The sequence below is a fragment of the Pogoniulus pusillus genome, chromosome 20, assembly GCF_015220805.1.
Source record: "Pogoniulus pusillus isolate bPogPus1 chromosome 20, bPogPus1.pri, whole genome shotgun sequence".
NCBI lineage: Eukaryota > Metazoa > Chordata > Aves > Piciformes > Lybiidae > Pogoniulus > Pogoniulus pusillus.
Window position 1 is genome coordinate 22,709,364 of NC_087283.1, and position 19,715 is coordinate 22,729,078.

The 19,715-nt window shown below is 63.9% G+C and overlaps 1 protein-coding gene across 2 annotated transcripts in view; it reads right to left on the minus strand.

Moving 5' to 3' along the window:
* Positions 1-2,768: 2,768 nt before the first annotated feature.
* Positions 2,769-19,715, minus strand: part of CPNE2 (copine 2) — an 80,025-nt gene continuing 63,078 nt past the window's right edge. For both annotated transcript variants that reach the window (XM_064160619.1, XM_064160620.1), the window contains exons 13-16: positions 14,602-14,653; positions 9,323-9,456; positions 7,099-7,335; positions 2,769-3,975 (exon numbers count right to left, since the gene is read on the minus strand). In XM_064160619.1, the coding sequence (XP_064016689.1) occupies positions 3,868-3,975; positions 7,099-7,335; positions 9,323-9,456; positions 14,602-14,653 (531 nt within the window). In that variant the 3' untranslated portion in view covers positions 2,769-3,867. The remainder of the gene's footprint in view (positions 3,976-7,098; positions 7,336-9,322; positions 9,457-14,601; positions 14,654-19,715) is intronic.

Here is a 19,715-nt window from a genome sequence, read left to right on the forward strand (position 1 = left end):
GGGGGAACATTTCCTTCTGCAGCCCACTGGGAACCTCCCCAGCAGGAACATGTCCCCAGCACCCCCTGGCACTGCTGCTACCCAGGGAGCCTCCATGCTGCTGGCACTGCCCCATGCTGGGGAGGTCTGCCCTGAGCCCTCTCCTCTGCAGGCTGAGCCAGCTCAGCTCTGCAGCCCTTCCTGGCACCGTAGAGCTGGTTGGGCTGGGGAAGCTCTCTGAGAGCATCCAGCCCAGCAGTGACCCAGCCCCACCCTGGGCACCAAACCCTCTGCCCAGGTGCCATGGCCACACAGCTCTGCAGCACCTCCAGCCAGGGGCACTCCCTGGGCAGCCTCTGCCAAGCCCTGACCACTGCACCAGCAGAGACATTTCTCCTCCTCTCCAGCCTAAGCCTCCCCTGGCACAATTCCAGCCCAGGTCCTCTCCTCCTGTGCCCTGAGCCCAGGGGGCAGAGCCCAGCCCCAGCTGGCTGCAGCCTCCTCTCAGGGAGCTGCACAGAGCAATGAGCTCTGCCTCAGCCTCCTCTGCCCCACACTGCACACCCCCAGCTCCCTCAGCTGCCCCTCCCCAGCCCTCTGCTCCAGACCCTTCCCCACCTTCTCTGGACCTGCTCCAGCTCCTCAATGTCCCTCTGGGAGTGAGGGGCCCAGACCTGACCCCAGGGTTCAAGGTTAACCCAACTCTAAACCACCTCCCTCAGCCTCTTCCAAACACCTCCAGCACTGGGGACTCAACCCTGCCCTGGACAGCCTGTGCCAGGGCTCAGGCAGGGCTCAGTCTCCTCTCCTGCCCCTCAAACCCCCTCAGCTCGCTGGGGTCAGGGTGGGTGCTGGTGTTGGTGTTGCCCATGCAAGCTCCTGCTTTCCTCTGCTCCCCAGAAGAGCAGGGACAGAGCTCCTGGGGGAGCTGACACAAGCCCTTGGGTCTGTGCCACCTCTGCTGCCGGCACAGGCAAGCCAAGCACAGCCAGCAGGGAGCTGCCCCCAGCTCATCTCTTCAGCCCTGGTCCCGTCCAGCTCCTCACAGGCAGAAGCCTCCTGATGCAGAAGTGCAGAGGGGAAGCAGGGAGATGAACCTGCCACAGAGGGAAGCCAGAGCAGACCTTCTGCAAGCAGCAGCTGCAGCAGTGACCTTGCCCCAGGGCCCACGGGCAGCAGAGCAGCTGGCACCAGCTACCCTGCCCTGCAGAGGGGGGGCAAGCTCTGTGTGCTTGGCTTGGCTGAGCTCTCCTAAAGCTGCTCAGGGAATGATGGAATGGGCTGGGACAGGCCAACACCTCCCAGCAGCACAGGCTGCTCCAGGCCTCATCCAGCCTGGTCCTGAACACCTCCAGGGAGGTTGTGGAGCACAGAAGCATAGAATGGGATCAAAGATCACAGCAAAGATCCCAGCAAAGATCCCATTCTGTGCTGCTGTGCTCCACAGCCTCCCTGGGCAGCCTGTGCCAGTCTCTGCCCACCCTCACTGCCAACACTTCCTCCCTCCTCTCCCCTCTCCCTCTCCCCTCTCCCAGCTCAGAGCCATTCTCCCTCCTCCTGGCACTGCCAGCCTTTGCCCAAAGTCCCTCCCCAGCTCCCCTGCAGCCCCTTCAGGCACTGCAAGGCTGCTCTCAGCTCTCCCTGCAGCCTTCTCCTCCCCAGGCTGCACAGCCCCAACTCTGCCAGCCTGTGCCCACAGCAGAGCTTCTCCAGCAGCCTCTCAGCCTCTCGGTGGCCTCCTCTGGCCCCTGCCCAGCAGCTCCAGGCCCTTCCTGTGCTGGGTTGCCAGAGCTGGAGGCAGTGCTGCAGGGGAGGGCTGAGCAGAGCAGATTGGAGGGGCAGAATCCCCTCCCTGTGCTGCTGCTCTGCCTGCTCTGGCTGCAGCCAGCACACAGCTGGCTCTGGGCTGCAGCCACCAGTGCTGCCTGCTGGGCACTTGGGCACCCCCTGACCCCCCCAAGGCCTTCTGCTGCAGGCTGCTCTGCAGCCACTGCTCAGCCAGCCTGGCTCTGTGCTGGGCACTGCCCTGCCCCAGCTGCTCAGCCAGCCTGGCTCTGTGCTGGGCACTGCCCTGCCCCAGCTGCCCACCAGCCTGGCTCTGTGCTGGGCACTGCCCTGCCCCAGCTGCTCCCCAGCCTGGCTCTGTGCTGGGCACTGCCCTGCCCCAGCTGCTCCCCAGCCTGGCTCTGTGCTGGGCACTGCCCTGCCCCAGCTGCTCCCCAGCCTGGCTCTGTGCTGGGTACTGCCCTGCCCCAGCTGCTCACCAGCCTGGCTCTGTGCTGGGCACTGCCCTGCCCCAGCTGCTCACCAGCCTGGCTCTGTGCTGGGCACTGCCCTGCCCCAGCTGCAGGACCTTGCCCTTGCCCTTGCTCAACTCCCTGAGCTTGGCTTGGGCACAGCTCTGCAGCCTGCCCTGGCCCCTCTGGCTGCATCCTTCCCTCCAGCTGCCAGCCTCACCACACAGCTTGGTGCCACCCGAGGCTGCCTCGCTCCCAGTGCCCACCCCACTGACAAAAGATGCTCGTGACCCCTGCTCCTGGTACCCACCCCTGAGGGGCATCACTGCTTCATCTGGACCTTGGGTGGTCGACCCCAACTCCGTAGCACTGTGCTGTGCCCTCCTCACTCCCAGTACCCACCCCCGAGTGGGCACCATCCCTGGGAGGTGCAGCTGCAGGACCTTGCCCTTGGCCCTGCTGATCTTCCGGAGGTTGGCTTGGGCAGAGCTCTGCTGACTCCCCTCCCCCAGCACCACCCTCCCCGCCCCTCCCCCCCAGCAGAGCCCCCTCTGAAATCTCCAAGGGGCTTTTATTAACCTGAGTGTACCAAACGCAACGTGGGCAGGGTACAAAACCGGGGGGGGGAGCAGGTTGGCACAGACAGCACAGCTCATGGCACCATGGGCACGGGGGGAGCACTTCGTTGCTCGGAGACAGCAAAGTCCTGCTCATCAAAAGGGTTTTTGTTCTCCTGATCACTGAGAGTGTAAAAGGACAATGGAGACTGACGGAGGAGCGAGGGGGCAGGGCCTGGGCAGCACAGCCTGGGCAGCACAGCCTGGGCAGCACAGCCTGGGCAGCACAGCCTGGGCAGCACAGCCTGGGCAGCACAGCCTGGGCAGCAGACCCTGGGCAGCACAGCCTGGGCAGCAGGAGCTGGGCAGCACAGCCTGGGCAGCAGACCCTGGGCAGCAGACCCTGGGCAGCACAGCCTGGGCAGCAGACCCTGGACAGCAGACCCTGGGCAGCAGACCCTGGGCAGCAGACCCTGGGCAGCACAGCCTGGGCAGCAGACCCTGGGCAGCAGACCCTGGGCAGCACAGCCTGGGCAGCACAGCCTGGGCAGCACAGCCTGGGCAGCAGGACCTGGGCAGCACAGCCTGGGCAGCACAGCCTGGGCAGCAGAGCCTGGGCAGCACAGCCTGGGCAGCACAGCCTGAGCAGCAGACCCTGGGCAGCACAGCCTGGGCAGCAGAGCCTGGGCAGCACAGCCTGGGCAGCACAGCCTGGGCAGCACAGCCTGAGCAGCAGACCCTGGACAGCACAGCCTGGGCAGCAGAGCCTGGGCAGCACAGCCTGGGCAGCACAGCCTGGGCAGCACAGCCTGAGCAGCAGACCCTGGGCAGCACAGCCTGGGCAGCAGGACCTGGGCAGCAGAGCCTGGGCAGCAGAGCCTGGGCACAGGCGCTGGCTGCTCCCTGCCAGCTGGCACTGGGCTGCAGACAGGAGCCCCCAGGCGGCTCCGGGAGGGGTCGGAGGTGTAGCATTAAGTTACAGAGGAGAGAGTGGGTCCGGGAGGGCAACTCCTCCCCGCAGCAGTGCCCACCCCGCGCCGCCCGCCAGCGCCCGCCGGCTCCGGGCACGCAGAGGGCACGGCCTGGGCACGGCTCTAGGCTGGCTCCGAGTTGATGGGCGGCAGGTTCTGGTGCTTGAAGTACTGCACGACCTGCTGGGGCAGCTCTGCCAGCACGGCCTTGGCCAGCGTCTCCTTGGGAGCCTGCGGGTGAAAGGGGCACAGAGTCAGAGCCCAGCCCCGGGCACGGCTGGCACCGGCGCCAGGCAGGGCTGCAGCCTTGAGAACCACGGAAGAGACCTTTGAGATCACCCAGCCCAACCACCCACCCACAGCTCCCAACCCCCTGCTGCTGCGAGCCTCACCAGTGCCCACCACAGGGGCACAGTTCCAGCCCAGGTCCTCTCCTCCTGTGCCCTGAGCCCAGGGGGCAGAGCCCAGCCCCAGCTGGCTGCAGCCTCCTCTCAGGGAGCTGCACAGAGCAATGAGCTCTGCCTCAGCCTCCTCTGCCCCACACTGCACACCCCCAGCTCCCTCAGCTGCCCCTCCCCAGCCCTCTGCTCCAGACCCTTCCCCACCTTTGGTGCCCTTCTCTGGACCTGCTCCAGTTCCTCAATGTCCTTCTGGGAGTGAGGGTCCTAAAACTGCACCCAGCACTCAAGCTGTGCCCTCAGCAGTGCCAGCCCAGGGGCACAATCCCTGCCCTGCTCCTGCTGCCCACACCACTGCTGATCCAGCCCAGGCTGCTGCTGCCCTGAATGCCCACCTGGGCACCCCCTGGCTCCCCTTCAGCTGCTGCCACCCAGCACCCCAGGGCTGCCTTTTCTGCTGGGCACTTGCCAGCCTCTCTGCCCCAGCCTGGAGCCTTCCTGGGGTTGCTGTGCCCCAGGTGCAGGACCCAGCCCTGGGCCTTGTTAAACCTCATCCCATTGGCCTCAGCCATGGGGGCAGCCTGGGCACAGCCCTCTGCAGACCCTCCCTGCCCTGCAGCAGACCCACACTGCCACCCACTCTGGTGCCAGCTGCAGACTGCCTTGGAGGTGCCTCAATGCCCTCACCCAGACCATCAGTGAAGATAATGAGCAGGACCTGGCCCCAGCACTGTGCCCTGGGGACCACCACTGGTGCCCAGCTGCCAGCTGGATGCCAGCCCTGCCCGCAGCTGCTCCATGCACTGGCGGGGGGGGAGGGGGGGTAATATTTTTCCTCGGGGGGGGTTAAACATTTTTCCCCTTGGGGGGTTTAAATAGTTTTGCCCTGGGGGGGTTAAATATTTTTACTCTAGGGAGGGTCAATATTTTCCCTCTGGGGGGGGTTAAATCTTTTCCTCTAGGGAGGTTAAATATTTTCCTCTGGGGGGGGTTAAATATTGTGCTCTGGGAGGTTAATATTTTTCCTCTGGGGGGGGGTAAATACTTTTGCTCTGGGGGGGTTAAATATTTTATTCTAGGGGGTTAAATATTCCTGCTCTGGGGGGTTAAATATTTTACTCTAGGGGGGGTCAATATTTTTGCTCTGGGGGGGTTAACATTTTCACCTTGGGGGGGTCAATATTTTTCCTCTGGTGGGATTAAGTATTTTTGCTCTGGGGGGGTTAAATCTTTTCCTCTGGGGGGGTTAAATCTTTTCCTCTGGGGGGGTTAAATCTTTTGCTCTGGGGGGGGTTAAATCTTTTGCTCTGGGGGGGTTAAATCTTTTACTCTGGGGGGTTAAATCTTTTGCTCTGGGGGGGGTTAAATCTTTTCCTCTGGGGGGGTTAAATCTTTTCCTCTGGGGGAGTTAAATCTTTTGCTCTGGGGGGGTTAAATATTTTGCTCTGGGGGGGTTAAATATTTTCCTCTGGGGGGGGTTAAATCTTTTCCTCTGGGGGGGTTAAATCTTTTCCTCTGGGGGAGTTAAACCTTTTGCTCTGGGGGAGTTAAATCTTTTCCTCTGGGGGGGTTTAAATCTTTTCCTCTGGGGGGGTTAAATCTTTTCCTCTGGGGGGGTTAAATCTTTTGCTCTGGGGGGAGTTAAATCTTTTCCTCTGGGGGGGGTTAAATCTTTTCCTCTGGGGGGTTAAATCTTTTGCTCTGGGGGGGGTTAAATCTTTTCCTCTGGGGGGGTTAAATCTTTTCCTCTGGGGGAGTTAAATATTTTGCTCTGGGGGGGTTAAATATTTTGCTCTGGGGGGGTTAAATATTTTCCTCTGGGGGGGGTTAAATCTTTTCCTCTGGGGGAGATTAAATCTTTTCCTCTGGGGGGGTTAAATCTTTTGCTCTGGGGGGGTTAAATCATTTCCTCTGGGGGGGTTAAATCTTTTCCTCTGGGGGGGTTAAATCTTTTGCTCTGGGGGAGTTAAATCTTTTCCTCTGGGGGGGTTAAATCTTTTGCTCTGGGGGAGTTAAATCTTTTCCTCTAGGGGAGTTAAACCTTTTGCTCTGGGGGAGTTAAATCTTTTCCTCTGGGGGGGTTTAAATCTTTTCCTCTGGGGGGGTTAAATCTTTTGCTCTGGGGGGAGTTAAATCTTTTCCTCTGGGGGGTTAAATCTTTTCCTCTGGGGGGTTAAATCTTTTGCTCTGGGGGGGGTTAAATCTTTTGCTCTGGGGGGGGTTAAATCTTTTCCTCTGGGGGGGTTAAATATTTTGCTCTAGGGGAGTTAAATCTTTTCCTCTGGGGGGTTAAATCTTTTGCTCTGGGGGAGTTAAATCTTTTCCTCTGGGGGGGGTTAAATCTTTTCCTCTGGGGGGGTTAAATCTTTTGCTCTGGGGGGGGTTAAATCTTTTGCTCTGGGGGGGTTAAATCTTTTGCTCTGGGGGGGGTTAAATCTTTTGCTCTGGGGGGGTTAAATATTTTGCTCTAGGGGAGTTAAATCTTTTCCTCTGGGGGAGTTAAATCTTTTGCTCTGGGGGAGTTAAATCTTTTCCTCTGGGGGGGTTAAATCTTTTCCTCTGGGGGGGTTAAATCTTTTCCTCTGGGGGGGGTTAAATCTTTTGCTCCGGGGGGGTTAATATTTTCCCTCTGGGGGGTGTTCATATTCCTCCTTCCCCCCAACCCTTACCCCCAAGGTGCCCACCTCCGGGGTGCACCCTGAACCCGAGGCCGAGGCTCAGTGCCGCCTCCTGAGGCTCTGAGCCGGGCAGGAGGCAGCTTCAGCTTGGGACACTGCCCCGGGGTGGGGGGGGGAAGACCTTTGCCAGCTCAGAACCTTCTAGAAGGCCAAACCAGCGCCAAAGCACCACCCAGTGGGGGGAGGCAGAGCGCCAGGGCGAGGCAGGGCAGCGCCCCCCTAGCGCCTGCAGCGGGCCCCGGGCTGGCACTGCCCCCGCGCCCGCCCTGCCCGCTCACGTTGCGGAAGTCGCGGAAGGGCACGAACTGGACGATGTCCCTGAGCGCCTCCTCGCCCGCCTGGGAGCGCAGCACTCTGCTGTCCCCGTCCAGGAACTCCATGGCCGCGAAGTCGGCGTTGCCCACCCCGACGATGATGATGGACATGGGCAGCCGGGAGGCCTGCACCACCGCCTGCCGCGTCTCCTCCATGTCGCTGATCACCCCGTCCGTGATGATGAGGAGGATGAAGTATTGCTGCAGAGGGCAGGGCAGAGCCTCGTAACTCAGGGGCAGGCACAGATGCCCCCTTCCGTGCCACGCTCGGGGCAGGGTTTGGCTCACAGCCACAGCCAGGCTGGCAAAGCGCCTGGGGACCACCAAGCCCAGCAGAGAGCCTGCTCTGCAAGAGCCACCTTGAACCAGAGTGCCAAGAGCCAAGCAGGGTGCCACAGAGCTCCCAGCTCACCCAACCCAGCCCCCAGCCCTCCCAACCAACCACACCATGGCACTCAGTGCCAACCTAGCACCCAGCCCTGCCCAAACAACCACACCATGGCACTCAGTGCCAACCTAGCACCCAGCCCTGCCCAAACAACCACACCATGGCACTCAGTGCCAACCTAGCACCCAGCCCTGCCCAAACAACCACACCATGGCACTCAGTGCCAGCCTAGCACCCAGCCCTGCCCAACCAACCACACCATGGCACTCAGTGCCAACCTAGCACCCAGCCCTGCCCAAACAACCACACCATGGCACTCAGTGCCAACCTAGCACCCAGCCCTGCCCAAACAACCACACCATGGCACTCAGTGCCCAGCCAGCCTTGGCTCCAACCCCTCCAGCCACAGCCACTCCACCACCTCCCTGGGCAGCCCATGCCAGTGCCAATCACTCTCTCTGCCAGCAGCTTCCTCCTCACAGCCAGCCCACACCTGCCCTGACACAGCTTCAGCCTGGGGCCCCTTCTGCTGCTGCTGCCTGCCTGGCACCAGAGCCCAACCCCACCTGGCTACAGCCTCCCTGCAGGCAGCTGCAGGCAGCAATCAGCTCTGCCCTGAGCCTCCTCTGCTGCAGCCTGCACCCCCCCAGCTCCCTCAGCCTCTCCTCACAGGGCTGTGCTCCAGGCCCCTCCCCAGCCTTGCTGCCCTTCTCTCAGCACCTTCCAGCACCTCAGCAGCTCTCTGCAATTCAGGAGCCCACAGCTGGACACAGCACTCCAGGGCTGGCCTGAGCAGGGCTGGGCACAGGGGCACAAGAACCTCCCTTCTCCTGCTGCCCACACTGCTCCTCAGCCAGCCCAGGATGCCACAGGCTCTGCTGCCCACCTGGGCACACTGCTGCCTCCTCTGCAGCTGCTCTCTCACAGCACCCCCAGGGCCCTCTCTGCCTGCTCTCAGCCCCTCTGGCCCCAGCCTGCACTGCTGCTTGGGGCTGCTGTGGCCAAAGGGCACAACCTGCCCTTGGCCTTCTTCACTCTCATCCCCTTGGCCTCTGCCCACCCATGCAGCCTGCCCAGGTCCCTCTGCAGGGCTCTGCTGCCCTCCAACAGCTCCACAGCTGCTCCTGGCTTGCTGCCATCTGCAGCCTCACTGCTGCTGGACTCAGTGCCCTGCTCCAGAGCACCACTGAAGAGACTGCACAGGCCTGTGCCCAGCACTGCTCCCTGGGGCACAGCTCTGGTGCCAGCTGCCAGCTGCATGTGGCACCATTCACCACCACTCTGTGCCCAGCCCTCCAGCCAGGGCACAGGTGAGCAGAGGCTGTCCCTGTGCCTCCCCTCCTGACCCCCAGCCCTCAGGCACTGACAGGCACTGCTCAGGTCCCCTCTCAGCCTTCTCCCCTGCAGATTCAGCCCCAGGGCTCTCAGCCTCTCCTCACCAGGCAGTGCTGCAGTCCCTGCAGCATCCTTGCAGCCCTCCCTTGGCCTCTCTCCAGCACATCCCTGTCCCTCCTGAACTGGGCAGCCCAGAACTCGATGCAATAGTCCAGCTGTGGCCTCAGCAGGGCAGAGCAGAGGGGCAGGAGAACCTCCCTCCATCTGCTGCCCACACTCTCAATGCCCCCCAGGGCCCCATTGGCCTTCCTGGCCCCCAGGGCACATTGCTGCGCCAGCAGAACTCGGTGCCCAGCAGGACGCTGCCAGGTCCCTCTCCCCAGGGCTGCTCCCCAGCAGGCACCTCCTCGGCGAGGTGTGGGTGAGGGCAAGCTGGGCAGTGCCAGGCGGCGGCAGTGGACTCACGGTGGCAGCCTGCTGCTGGGCAGCCTGGGCAGCGAAGCGGGCGACGTGGTTGACGATGGGCGAGAAGTTGGTGGGGCCGTAGAAGCGGATGTGCGGCAGGCAGGCAGAGTAGGCTTGGACAATGCCCTCCACACCTGCGGGCACGGCACAGAACAAAGACAGACATCAGGGTGGTGCCCACACCACTCACGCACACAGGTGCCGCCAGGCAGCGCCCAGCACCAGCGGCTACCGGCGCAGAGGGCACCCAGCCGGGGATGCCTCCCAGCACAGCCTGCCTGACCCCAGCTGGGCACCAAACCAAGCTCCACAGGCTGCGGAACGACCTCCCCCCGCCAGGGATGGAGCCTGCAGCCCTGCCCTGGGCAGAGCACTGCGGGGGCTGAGAACCCTCCCTGGGGAGCAGCAACTCCCAGCACCCAGTCTGAAGCTGCCCTGCGGCGGCTTGGGACCACTGCCGCTGCCCCCTGGCACCGAGGAGCAGAGGCTGCAGCCTGCCCGCGGGCAGCTGAGGTCGGAGCCAGCTCCCCCCTCCCACATCCTAGGCACAGCTCTGCTGCCTGCCCCTAGGCACAGCTCTGCTGCCTGCTCCTAGGCACAGCTCTGCTGCCTGCTCCCTAGGCACAGCTCTGCTGCCTGCTCCCTAGGCACAGCTCTGCTGCCTGCCCCTAGGCACAGCTCTGCTGCCCGCCCCTAGGCACAGCTCTGCTGCCCGCCCCTAGGCACAGCTCTGCTGCCCGCCCCCAGGCACAGCTCTGCTGCCTGCTCCTAGGCACAGCTCTGCTGCCTGCTCCCTAGGCACAGCTCTGCTGCCCGCCCCTAGGCACAGCTCTGCTGCCTGCCCCTAGGCACAGCTCTGCTGCCTGCTCCCTAGGCACAGCTCTGCTGCCTGCTCCCTCACCACAGCTCTGCTGCCTGCCCCTAGGCACAGCTCTGCTGCCCGCTCCTAGGCACAGCTCTGCTGCCTGCTCCTAGGCACAGCTCTGCTGCCTGCTCCCTCGGCACAGCTCTGCTGCCTGCCCCTAGGCACAGCTCTGCTGCCCGCTCCTAGGCACAGCTCTGCTGCCCGCCCCTAGGCACAGCTCTGCTGCCTGCCCCTCGGCACAGCTCTGCTGCCTGCTCCCTAGGCACAGCTCTGCTGCCTGCTCCTAGGCACAGCTCTGCTGCCTGCTCCTAGGCACAGCTCTGCTGCCTGCTCCCTCGGCACAGCTCTGCTGCCTGCCCCTAGGCACAGCTCTGCTGCCTGCTCCCTAGGCACAGCTCTGCTGCCTGCTCCCTCACCACAGCTCTGCTGCCTGCCCCTAGGCACAGCTCTGCTGCCCGCTCCTAGGCACAGCTCTGCTGCCTGCTCCTAGGCACAGCTCTGCTGCCTGCTCCCTCGGCACAGCTCTGCTGCCTGCCCCTAGGCACAGCTCTGCTGCCCGCTCCTAGGCACAGCTCTGCTGCCCGCCCCTAGGCACAGCTCTGCTGCCTGCTCCCTCGGCACAGCTCTGCTGCCTGCTCCCTCACCACAGCTCTGCTGCCTGCTCCTAGGCACAGCTCTGCTGCCTGCTCCTAGGCACAGCTCTGCTGCCTGCTCCCTCGGCACAGCTCTGCTGCCTGCCCCTCGGCACAGCTCTGCTGCCTGCTCCTAGGCACAGCTCTGCTGCCTGCTCCCTCGGCACAGCTCTGCTGCCTGCTCCCTCGGCACAGCTCTGCTGCCTGCTCCTAGGCACAGCTCTGCTGCCTGCTCCCTCGGCACAGCTCTGCTGCCTGCTCCTAGGCACAGCTCTGCTGCCTGCTCCTAGGCACAGCTCTGCTGCCTGCTCCCTCGGCACAGCTCTGCTGCCCGCCCCTAGGCACAGCTCTGCTGCCTGCTCCTAGGCACAGCTCTGCTGCCTGCTCCCTCAGCACAGCTCTGCTGCCTGCCCCTAGGCACAGCTCTGCTGCCTGCTCCCTCGGCACAGCTCTGCTGCCTGCTCCCTCGGCACAGCTCTGCTGCCTGCTCCCTAGGCACAGCTCTGCTGCCTGCTCCCTCGGCACAGCTCTGCTGCCTGCTCCCTAAGCACAGCTCTGCTGCCTGCTCCTAGGCACAGCTCTGCTGCCTGCTCCTAGGCACAGCTCTGCTGCCTGCCCCTAGGCACAGCTCTGCTGCCTGCTCCCTAGGCACAGATCTGCTGCCTGCTCCCTCACCACAGCTCTGCTGCCTGCTCCCTCGGCACAGCTCTGCTGCCTGCTCCCTAGGCACAGCTCTGCTGCCTGCTCCTAGGCACAGCTCTGCTGCCTGCTCCCTCACCACAGCTCTGCTGCCTGCTCCCTCGGCACAGCTCTGCTGCCTGCTCCCTCACCACAGCTCTGCTGCCTGCTCCCTAGGCACAGCTCTGCTGCCTGCTCCCTCACCACAGCTCTGCTGCCTGCTCCTAGGCACAGCTCTGCTGCCTGCTCCTAGGCACAGCTCTGCTGCCTGCTCCCTCGGCACAGCTCTGCAGCCTGCTCCCTAGGCACAGCTCTGCTGCCTGCTCCTAGGCACAGCTCTGCTGCCTGCTCCCTAGGCACAGCTCTGCTGCCTGCTCCCTAGGCACAGCTCTGCTGCCTGCTCCCTAGGCACAGCTCTGCTGCCTGCTCCTAGGCACAGCTCTGCTGCCTGCTCCCTAGGCACAGCTCTGCTGCCTGCTCCCTAGGCACAGCTCTGCTGCCTGCTCCCTCGGCACAGCTCTGCTGCCTGCTCCTAGGCACAGCTCTGCTGCCTGCTCCCTAGGCACAGCTCTGCTGCCTGCTCCCTAGGCACAGCTCTGCAGCCTGCTCCCTAGGCACAGCTCTGCTGCCTGCTCCTAGGCACAGCTCTGCAGCCTGCTCCCTAGGCACAGCTCTGCTGCCTGCTCCTAGGCACAGCTCTGCCGCCTGCCCCTCGGCACAGCTCTGCTGCCTGCCCCTAGGCACAGATCTGATGCCTGCTCCCTCGGCACAGCTCTGCTGCCTGCTCCCTAGGCACAGCTCTGCTGCCTGCTCCTAGGCACAGCTCTGCTGCCTGCTCCTAGGCACAGCTCTGCTGCCTGCTCCCTAGGCACAGCTCTGCTGCCTGCTCCCTCACCACAGCTCTGCTGCCTGCCCCTAGGCACAGCTCTGCTGCCTGCTCCCTCACCACAGCTCTGCTGCCTGCCCCTAGGCACAGCTCTGCTGCCTGCTCCCTAGGCACAGCTCTGCTGCCTGCTCCCTAGGCACAGCTCTGCTGCCTGCTCCCTAGGCACAGCTCTGCTGCCTGCTCCCTCACCACAGCTCTGCTGCCTGCTCCTAGGCACAGCTCTGCTGCCTGCCCCTAGGCACAGCTCTGCTGCCTGCTCCCTCGGCACAGCTCTGCAGCCTGCTCCCTCGGCACAGCTCTGCTGCCTGCTCCCTCGGCACAGCTCTGCTGCCTGCTCCCTCGGCACAGCTCTGCTGCCTGCTCCCTAATCACAGCTCTGCTGCCTGCTCCTAGGCACAGCTCTGCTGCCTGCTCCCTCGGCACAGCTCTGCTGCCTGCTCCCTCACCACAGCTCTGCTGCCTGCTCCTAGGCACAGCTCTGCTGCCTGCTCCTAGGCACAGCTCTGCTGCCTGCTCCCTAGGCATAGCTCTGCTGCCTGCTCCCTCGGCACAGCTCTGCTGCCTGCTCCCTAGGCACAGCTCTGCTGCCTGCCCCTAGGCACAGCTCTGCTGCCTGCCCCTAGGCACAGCTCTGCTGCCTGCTCCTAGGCACAGCTCTGCTGCCTGCCCCTAGGCACAGCTCTGCTGCCTGCCCCTAGGCACAGCTCTGCTGCCTGCTCCTAGGCACAGCTCTGCTGCCTGCTCCCTCACCACAGCTCTGCTGCCTGCCCCTAGGCACAGCTCTGCTGCCTGCTCCTAGGCACAGCTCTGCTGCCTGCTCCCTCACCACAGCTCTGCTGCCTGCCCCTAGGCACAGCTCTGCTGCCTGCTCCCTAGGCACAGCTCTGCTGCCTGCTCCCTAGGCACAGCTCTGCTGCCTGCTCCCTAGGCACAGCTCTGCTGCCTGCTCCCTCACCACAGCTCTGCTGCCTGCCCCTAGGCACAGCTCTGCTGCCTGCTCCCTCGGCACAGCTCTGCTGCCTGCTCCCTAGGCACAGCTCTGCTGCCTGCTCCCTCACCACAGCTCTGCTGCCTGCTCCTAGGCACAGCTCTGCTGCCTGCCCCTAGGCACAGCTCTGCTGCCTGCTCCCTCGGCACAGCTCTGCAGCCTGCTCCCTCGGCACAGCTCTGCTGCCTGCTCCCTCGGCACAGCTCTGCTGCCTGCTCCCTAATCACAGCTCTGCTGCCTGCTCCTAGGCACAGCTCTGCTGCCTGCTCCTAGGCACAGCTCTGCTGCCTGCTCCTAGGCACAGCTCTGCTGCCTGCTCCCTCACCACAGCTCTGCTGCCTGCTCCTAGGCACAGCTCTGCTGCCTGCTCCCTAGGCACAGCTCTGCTGCCTGCTCCCTCGGCACAGCTCTGCTGCCTGCTCCCTCACCACAGCTCTGCTGCCTGCTCCCTAGGCACAGCTCTGCTGCCTGCTCCCTCGGCACAGCTCTGCTGCCTGCTCCCTAGGCACAGCTCTGCTGCCTGCTCCCTAGGCACAGCTCTGCTGCCTGCTCCTAGGCACAGCTCTGCTGCCTGCCCCTAGGCACAGCTCTGCTGCCTGCTCCTAGGCACAGCTCTGCTGCCTGCCCCTAGGCACAGCTCTGCTGCCTGCCCCTAGGCACAGCTCTGCTGCCTGCTCCTAGGCACAGCTCTGCTGCCTGCTCCCTCGGCACAGCTCTGCTGCCTGCTCCCTCGGCACAGCTCTGCTGCCTGCTCCTAGGCACAGCTCTGCTGCCTGCTCCCTAGGCACAGCTCTGCTGCCTGCTCCCTAAGCACAGCTCTGCTGCCTGCTCCTAGGCACAGCTCTGCTGCCTGCTCCCTAGGCACAGCTCTGCTGCCTGCTCCTAGGCACAGCTCTGCTGCCTGCTCCCTCGGCACAGCTCTGCTGCCTGCTCCCTCACCACAGCTCTGCTGCCTGCTCCCTAGGCACAGCTCTGCTGCCTGCCCCTAGGCACAGCTCTGCTGCCTGCTCCTAGGCACAGCTCTGCTGCCTGCTCCCTAGGCACAGCTCTGCTGCCTGCTCCCTAGGCACAGCTCTGCTGCCTGCTCCCTCACCACAGCTCTGCTGCCTGCTCCCTAGGCACAGCTCTGCTGCCTGCCCCTCGGCACAGGCTCAGTGGAGAGCTGCAGAGGGAAGGACAGCAGACACTGAGGGCACCTAAGCGCTCCCCGAGGCCCTGCTGGATGCTTACCCGAACAGAAGGGGTTGGTGGGGTTGAAGTTAATGGCAAACTCGTGGGAGACCTGTGGAGAAGAAAGGATGGAGGTGAGCAGGGAGGAGCAGTGCAGAGCAGCCGGGCCCGGGACGCTGTGCTCCATCCTGGCGGCTCAGCAGCACTTCCCAGCCCTCTGCTGCCCACAGCGCAGGCAGCAGGCAGCAGGCAGGGGCAGCATGGCCAGGGCTGAGCAGCACTCCAGGATGGATGAGTTCCTTTACCTGCCCCTGGTGCAGCTGCCTGGAGTGGTGGTGCCAGGCCTCCTGCACACACCAAAGCAGGTTTGCCCCCAGGGCTCCCCTCTGCCTTCCTGCCCAGAGGGGAAGGATGCTCTCAGCCCAGCTGGGCCACCTGCCTGGGCAGCAGGAGAAAGGAACTCATCCAGCTGCAGGTGGCAATGGGAGACGAAGGCCAAAGGCACCGCAGGCAGCCCCAGCTCTGCCCTGCCCCTGGCTCCTCATCCCTCTGCAAGTGGCATGGTGCAGCAAAAGGGAGGCAGGCACAGGGCAAGCTGGGCTGAGGACCTGTCTGGCACCACCTCCCACAGCCAAGCCAGCAGATGCTTTGCCATCTGGGTCATGATGAGGGTGAAAACAGCACAGGGAGGTGATGTGAAGGCTGGCAGTGATGCCCACCAAGGCCCAGCTCAGACTAGGCTGCTTCCCATTGCTGGTGAATCCATCCCTCCCCCGAGGCAGCTTCAGGGCTTCCACCACCTCCCTTTAAGCTAAGGGAGAAGCTCTCCCAAGAAGGTCCTGTAGGACACTGGCAGCAGCAGCCAGCCCTGATGCCAGCGTCAGGGCAGCAGCCCTACCAGAGCCTCCAGGGCAGTGCTGCCTGCCAGTCACAGGGCTGGCAGGGAAGAGCCTGCAGACAGCAACCACTCAGTGCTGGGCAAAGCTGCTTGGAACCTGACCCTGAAGCAAAGGTAGAGCAGCTCAACAGCCTGGGTGCCAGTGAGGCTCTGGACTCCTGGCCTCCAGCATGAACCTCCCCAGTGCTGGCATGTCCTGAAGCCATCCCCTGGCTGTCCTTGAAGCCACCTCTTGGGTGCCCTGAAGCCACCCCCTGGCTGTCCTGAAGCCACCTCTTGGCTGCCCTGAAGCCATCCCTGGCTGTCCTGAAGCCACCTCTTGGCCGCCCTGAAGCCATCCCTGGCTGTCCTGAAGCCACCTCTTGGCTGTCCTGAAGCCACCTCTTGGCTGCCCTGAAGCCATCCCTGGCTGTCCTGAAGCCACCTCTTGGCTGCCCTGAAGCCACCTCTTGGCTGCCCTGAAGCCATCCTCTGGCTGTCCTGAAGCCACCTCTTGGCTGCCCTGAAGCCATCCTCTGGCTGTCCTGAAGCCACCTCTTGGCTGCCCTGAAGCCATCCTCTGGCTGCCCTGAAGCCATCCTCTTGGCTGCCCTGAAGCCATCCTCTGGCTGTCCTGAAGCCATCCTCTTGGCTGCCCTGAAGCCATCCTCTGGCTGCCCTGAAGCCATCCTCTGGCTGTCCTGAAGCCACCTCTTGGCTGCCCTGAAGCCATCCCTGGCTGCCCTGAAGCCATCCTGTCTTTCCTGAAGCCATCCCTGGCTGCCCTGAAGCCATCCCTGGCTGCCCTGAAGCCACTGCTCTCTTCCCTGGCTTCAGGGCAGCCTGGGGGTGGCTTTTGGTCTCTGCAGCCCCAGGAGGAGCAGAACTGCTGCTGAGGCTGCCAAAGCAACCCACACCTGGTGCAGCCTTTCCAGTCTCCCTGGGCAGGGTGTGGAAGGCAGCAGAACTGGGGGTGGGGGTGGGCAAAGAGCAAGCCAAGCGGCGGAGCCCGGGAGCTGCCAGGCTGGGGCACGCCAGCAGCCTGCTCGGCTCCCTGCACGCCTGCTGGGCACACCCAGGGCAGCTCCCCGGGCACAGCAAGCCCCGGGGTAAAGGCAGCCTGAGAGCAGCGCCGTGGCTGTGCCACACACACCTGCAGCCCGCAGAGGCCTCCATGTGGGCACTGTCTGGAAACCCAGACCCAAAGGGCTGCAACTTCACCGCCAAAGGCTGCTCCGGCTGCGGGGTGGGAGCAGATGTCCAGCAGAGAGCAGGCACAGGCGGCAGGAGCAGGGAGGGCGTGGCAGGGAGGGGCTCGGCTGGGAGGGCGTGGCAGGGAGGGGCACAGCAGGGAGGGGAACAGCAGGGAAGGGCACAGCAGGGAAGGGCTCGGCAGGGAGGGACTCTGCAGGGAGGGACTCAGCAGGGAGGGACTCAGCAGGGAGTGGCACAGCAGGGAGGGACTCAGCAGGGAGTGGCACAGCAGGGAGTGGCACAGCAGGGAAGGGCACAGCAGGGAAGGGCACAGCAGGGAGGGGCACAGCAGGGAGGGGCTCAGCAGGGAAGGGCACAGCAGGGAGGGGCTCAGCAGGGAAGGGCTCAGCAGGAAGGGCACAGCAGGGAAGGGCTCAGCAGGAAGGGCACAGCAGGGAAGGGCTCAGCAGGGAGGGACTCAGCAAGGAAGGGCTCAGCAGGGAAGGGCACAGCAGGAAGGGCACAGCAGGGAGGGGCTCAGCAGGGAGGGACTCAGCAAGGAAGGGCTCAGCAGGGAAGGGCACAGCAGGGAGGGGCTCAGCAGGGAAGGGCACAGCAGGGAGGGGCACAGCAGGGAAGAGCTCAGCAGGGAAGGGCTCAGCAGGGAGGGACTCAGCAGGGAGGGGCTCAGCAGGGAAGGGCTCAGCAGGGAGGGACTCAGCAGGGAGGGGCTCAGCAGGGAAGGGCTCAGCAGGGAAGGGCTCAGCAGGGAAGGGCTCAGCAGGGAGGGGCTCAGCAGGGAAGGGCTCAGCAGGGAGGGACTCAGCTCTGTTTGGCCTCCCTATGCCCCAAACCCGAGGTGAGGCAGCAGAGCTCTGGCAGCAGCCATCCCCCGCCCCTGCCTGCCCACCTTGCCTTTGCTCCCCTCCCCCAGTCCCCAGCACCCATCTGCTTCCCTCTCCCCTCCCCTGCTGGGAAGCTGCTCGGGGCTCTGCACAGAGCTGCTCCAAGATGTTCCCTGACATTTCCAAGCAGACTTTCGTTGTGTTGCAAAACATCCTCCGGCGCCGGGAAGCGTTTGGGGGTAGCCATGGCAACGCCGCGGGTACTGCTGCTGCCAGCTCGCTGCCAGCCTCTCTCTGCCCTTCCCACTCCGGGCATTTGGGCTGGAACAGCTACCCACTGCCACAGCCCCTGCGGGTATCTGGTGCAGGGCATTGGTTCTGATGGTTTCTGGATGCATGGGGTTGGAAGGGACCTCAAAGCTCAGCCCAGTGCCAAGCCCCTCGTGCCATGGGCAGGGGGCACCTCCCACCAGCACAGGCTGCTCAGGGTCTCACCTAGCCCAGCACTGAACACCCCCAGGCAGGCTGCGGAGCACAGCAGCACAGAATGGGATCTTCGATGTGATCTTTGATGTGATCTTTGATCCCATTCTGTGCTTCTGTGCTCCACAACCTCCCTGGGAAGCCTGTGCCAGAGCCTCACCACCCTCAACCTGTGCCAGAGCCTCACCACCCTCAACCTGTGCCAGGCTCTGCCCACCCTCACTGCCAACAATTCCTTCCTCCTCTCCACTCTCCCTCTCCCCTCTCCCAGCTCAGAGCCATTCTCCCTCCTCCTGGCACTGCCAGCCCTCGCCCAAAGTCCCTCCCCAGCTCCCCTGCAGCCCCTTCAGGCTGCTCTGAGGGCTCCCTGGAGCCAGCTCAAAGCCATTTTCCTTCACCCTGGCACTGCCAGCCCTTGTAAACAGGGGAAACTGAGTCAGGGCAGGGGTGGGATGTGAGGGTGGGGGTGGCACTCAGCCCAGAACAAAGGTCCCCTCCCAGGGAACACAGAGGGGTTACAGAGCTTCAGCCCCAGCCCTCAGCTGGGAAGGTCTCAAAAGCAGCAATCAGAAGGGGGGGAGGGGGGAAAAGCCCCTCCAGGGCGTGAGGAAGAGCAGCCCAAAGACCTTGCCAGTGACAGAAGGTCCCAGCACATGCCAGCTGCCCATCAGCCAGGCCAGGCTGCAGGAGCAGCCCAAGCTCTGCTGGCAGGGGTGAGCAGGATGCTCCAGCTCCAGCTCCAGCCCAGGTGCTGCCTTCGAGCCCTTGGCTGCCTCATCCCAACTAAAGGTGGAGCAGGCTTTTGGGAAGCCTCTCTGCCCCTCAGCAAACGATGGAATCCCAGAGCACTGCAGGCAGCAGAGCCCCCTCAGCCCATGGAGGCCAACCCTCACCCAGCACTGCCAGGGCACCACCTGCCCACGGTCCCCAGAGCCCCCTCAGCCCATGGAGGCCAACCCTCACCCAGCACTGCCAGGGCACCACCAGCCCACGGTCCCCAGAGCCCCCTCAGCCCATGGAGGCCAACCCTCACCCAGCACTGCCAGGGCACCACCAGCCCACGGTCCCCAGTGCCCCCTCAGCCCATGGAGGCCAACCCTCACCCAGCACTGCCAGGGCACCACCAGCCCACGGTCCCCAGAGCCCCCTCAGCCCATGGAGGCCAACCCTCACCCAGCACTGCCAGGGCACCACCAGCCCACGGTCCCCAGCACCGCAGCTCCAGGCACTGGAGCCCCTCCTGGCATGGGGACTGCAGCTCTGCCCTGGGCAGCCTGGGCCAGGCCTTGGCAGCCCTCAAGAGGAAGGAATTGTTCCTCATGGCCAACCTGAACCTGCTCTGGAGCAACTTGAGGCCATTTCCTCTTATCCTGTGGCTTATTCCTTGGCAGCAGAGCCCAGCCCCAGCTGGCTGCAGCCTCCTCTCAGGGAGCTGCACAGAGCAATGAGCTCTGCCTCAGCCTCCTCTGCCCCACACTGCACACCCCCAGCTCCCTCAGCTGCCCCTCCCCAGCCCTCTGCTCCAGACCCTTCTCCACCTTCATTCTCCTTCTCTGAACAATCTCCAGCCCCTCAACATCCTGCTGGGAGTGAGAGGCCCAGACCTGACCCCAGGGTTCAAGCTGCACCCTCAGCAGTGCCCAGCACAGAGCACTGATCCCTGCCCTGCTCCCTGCAGACTCTGCCCATGCCAGGCTCATGTTGTGGCTCCTCAGCTCCAACCTTCTGCCAGGCTTTGCCACTCTCTGCCTCTTTCATCCAGGGGCTCAGAACTG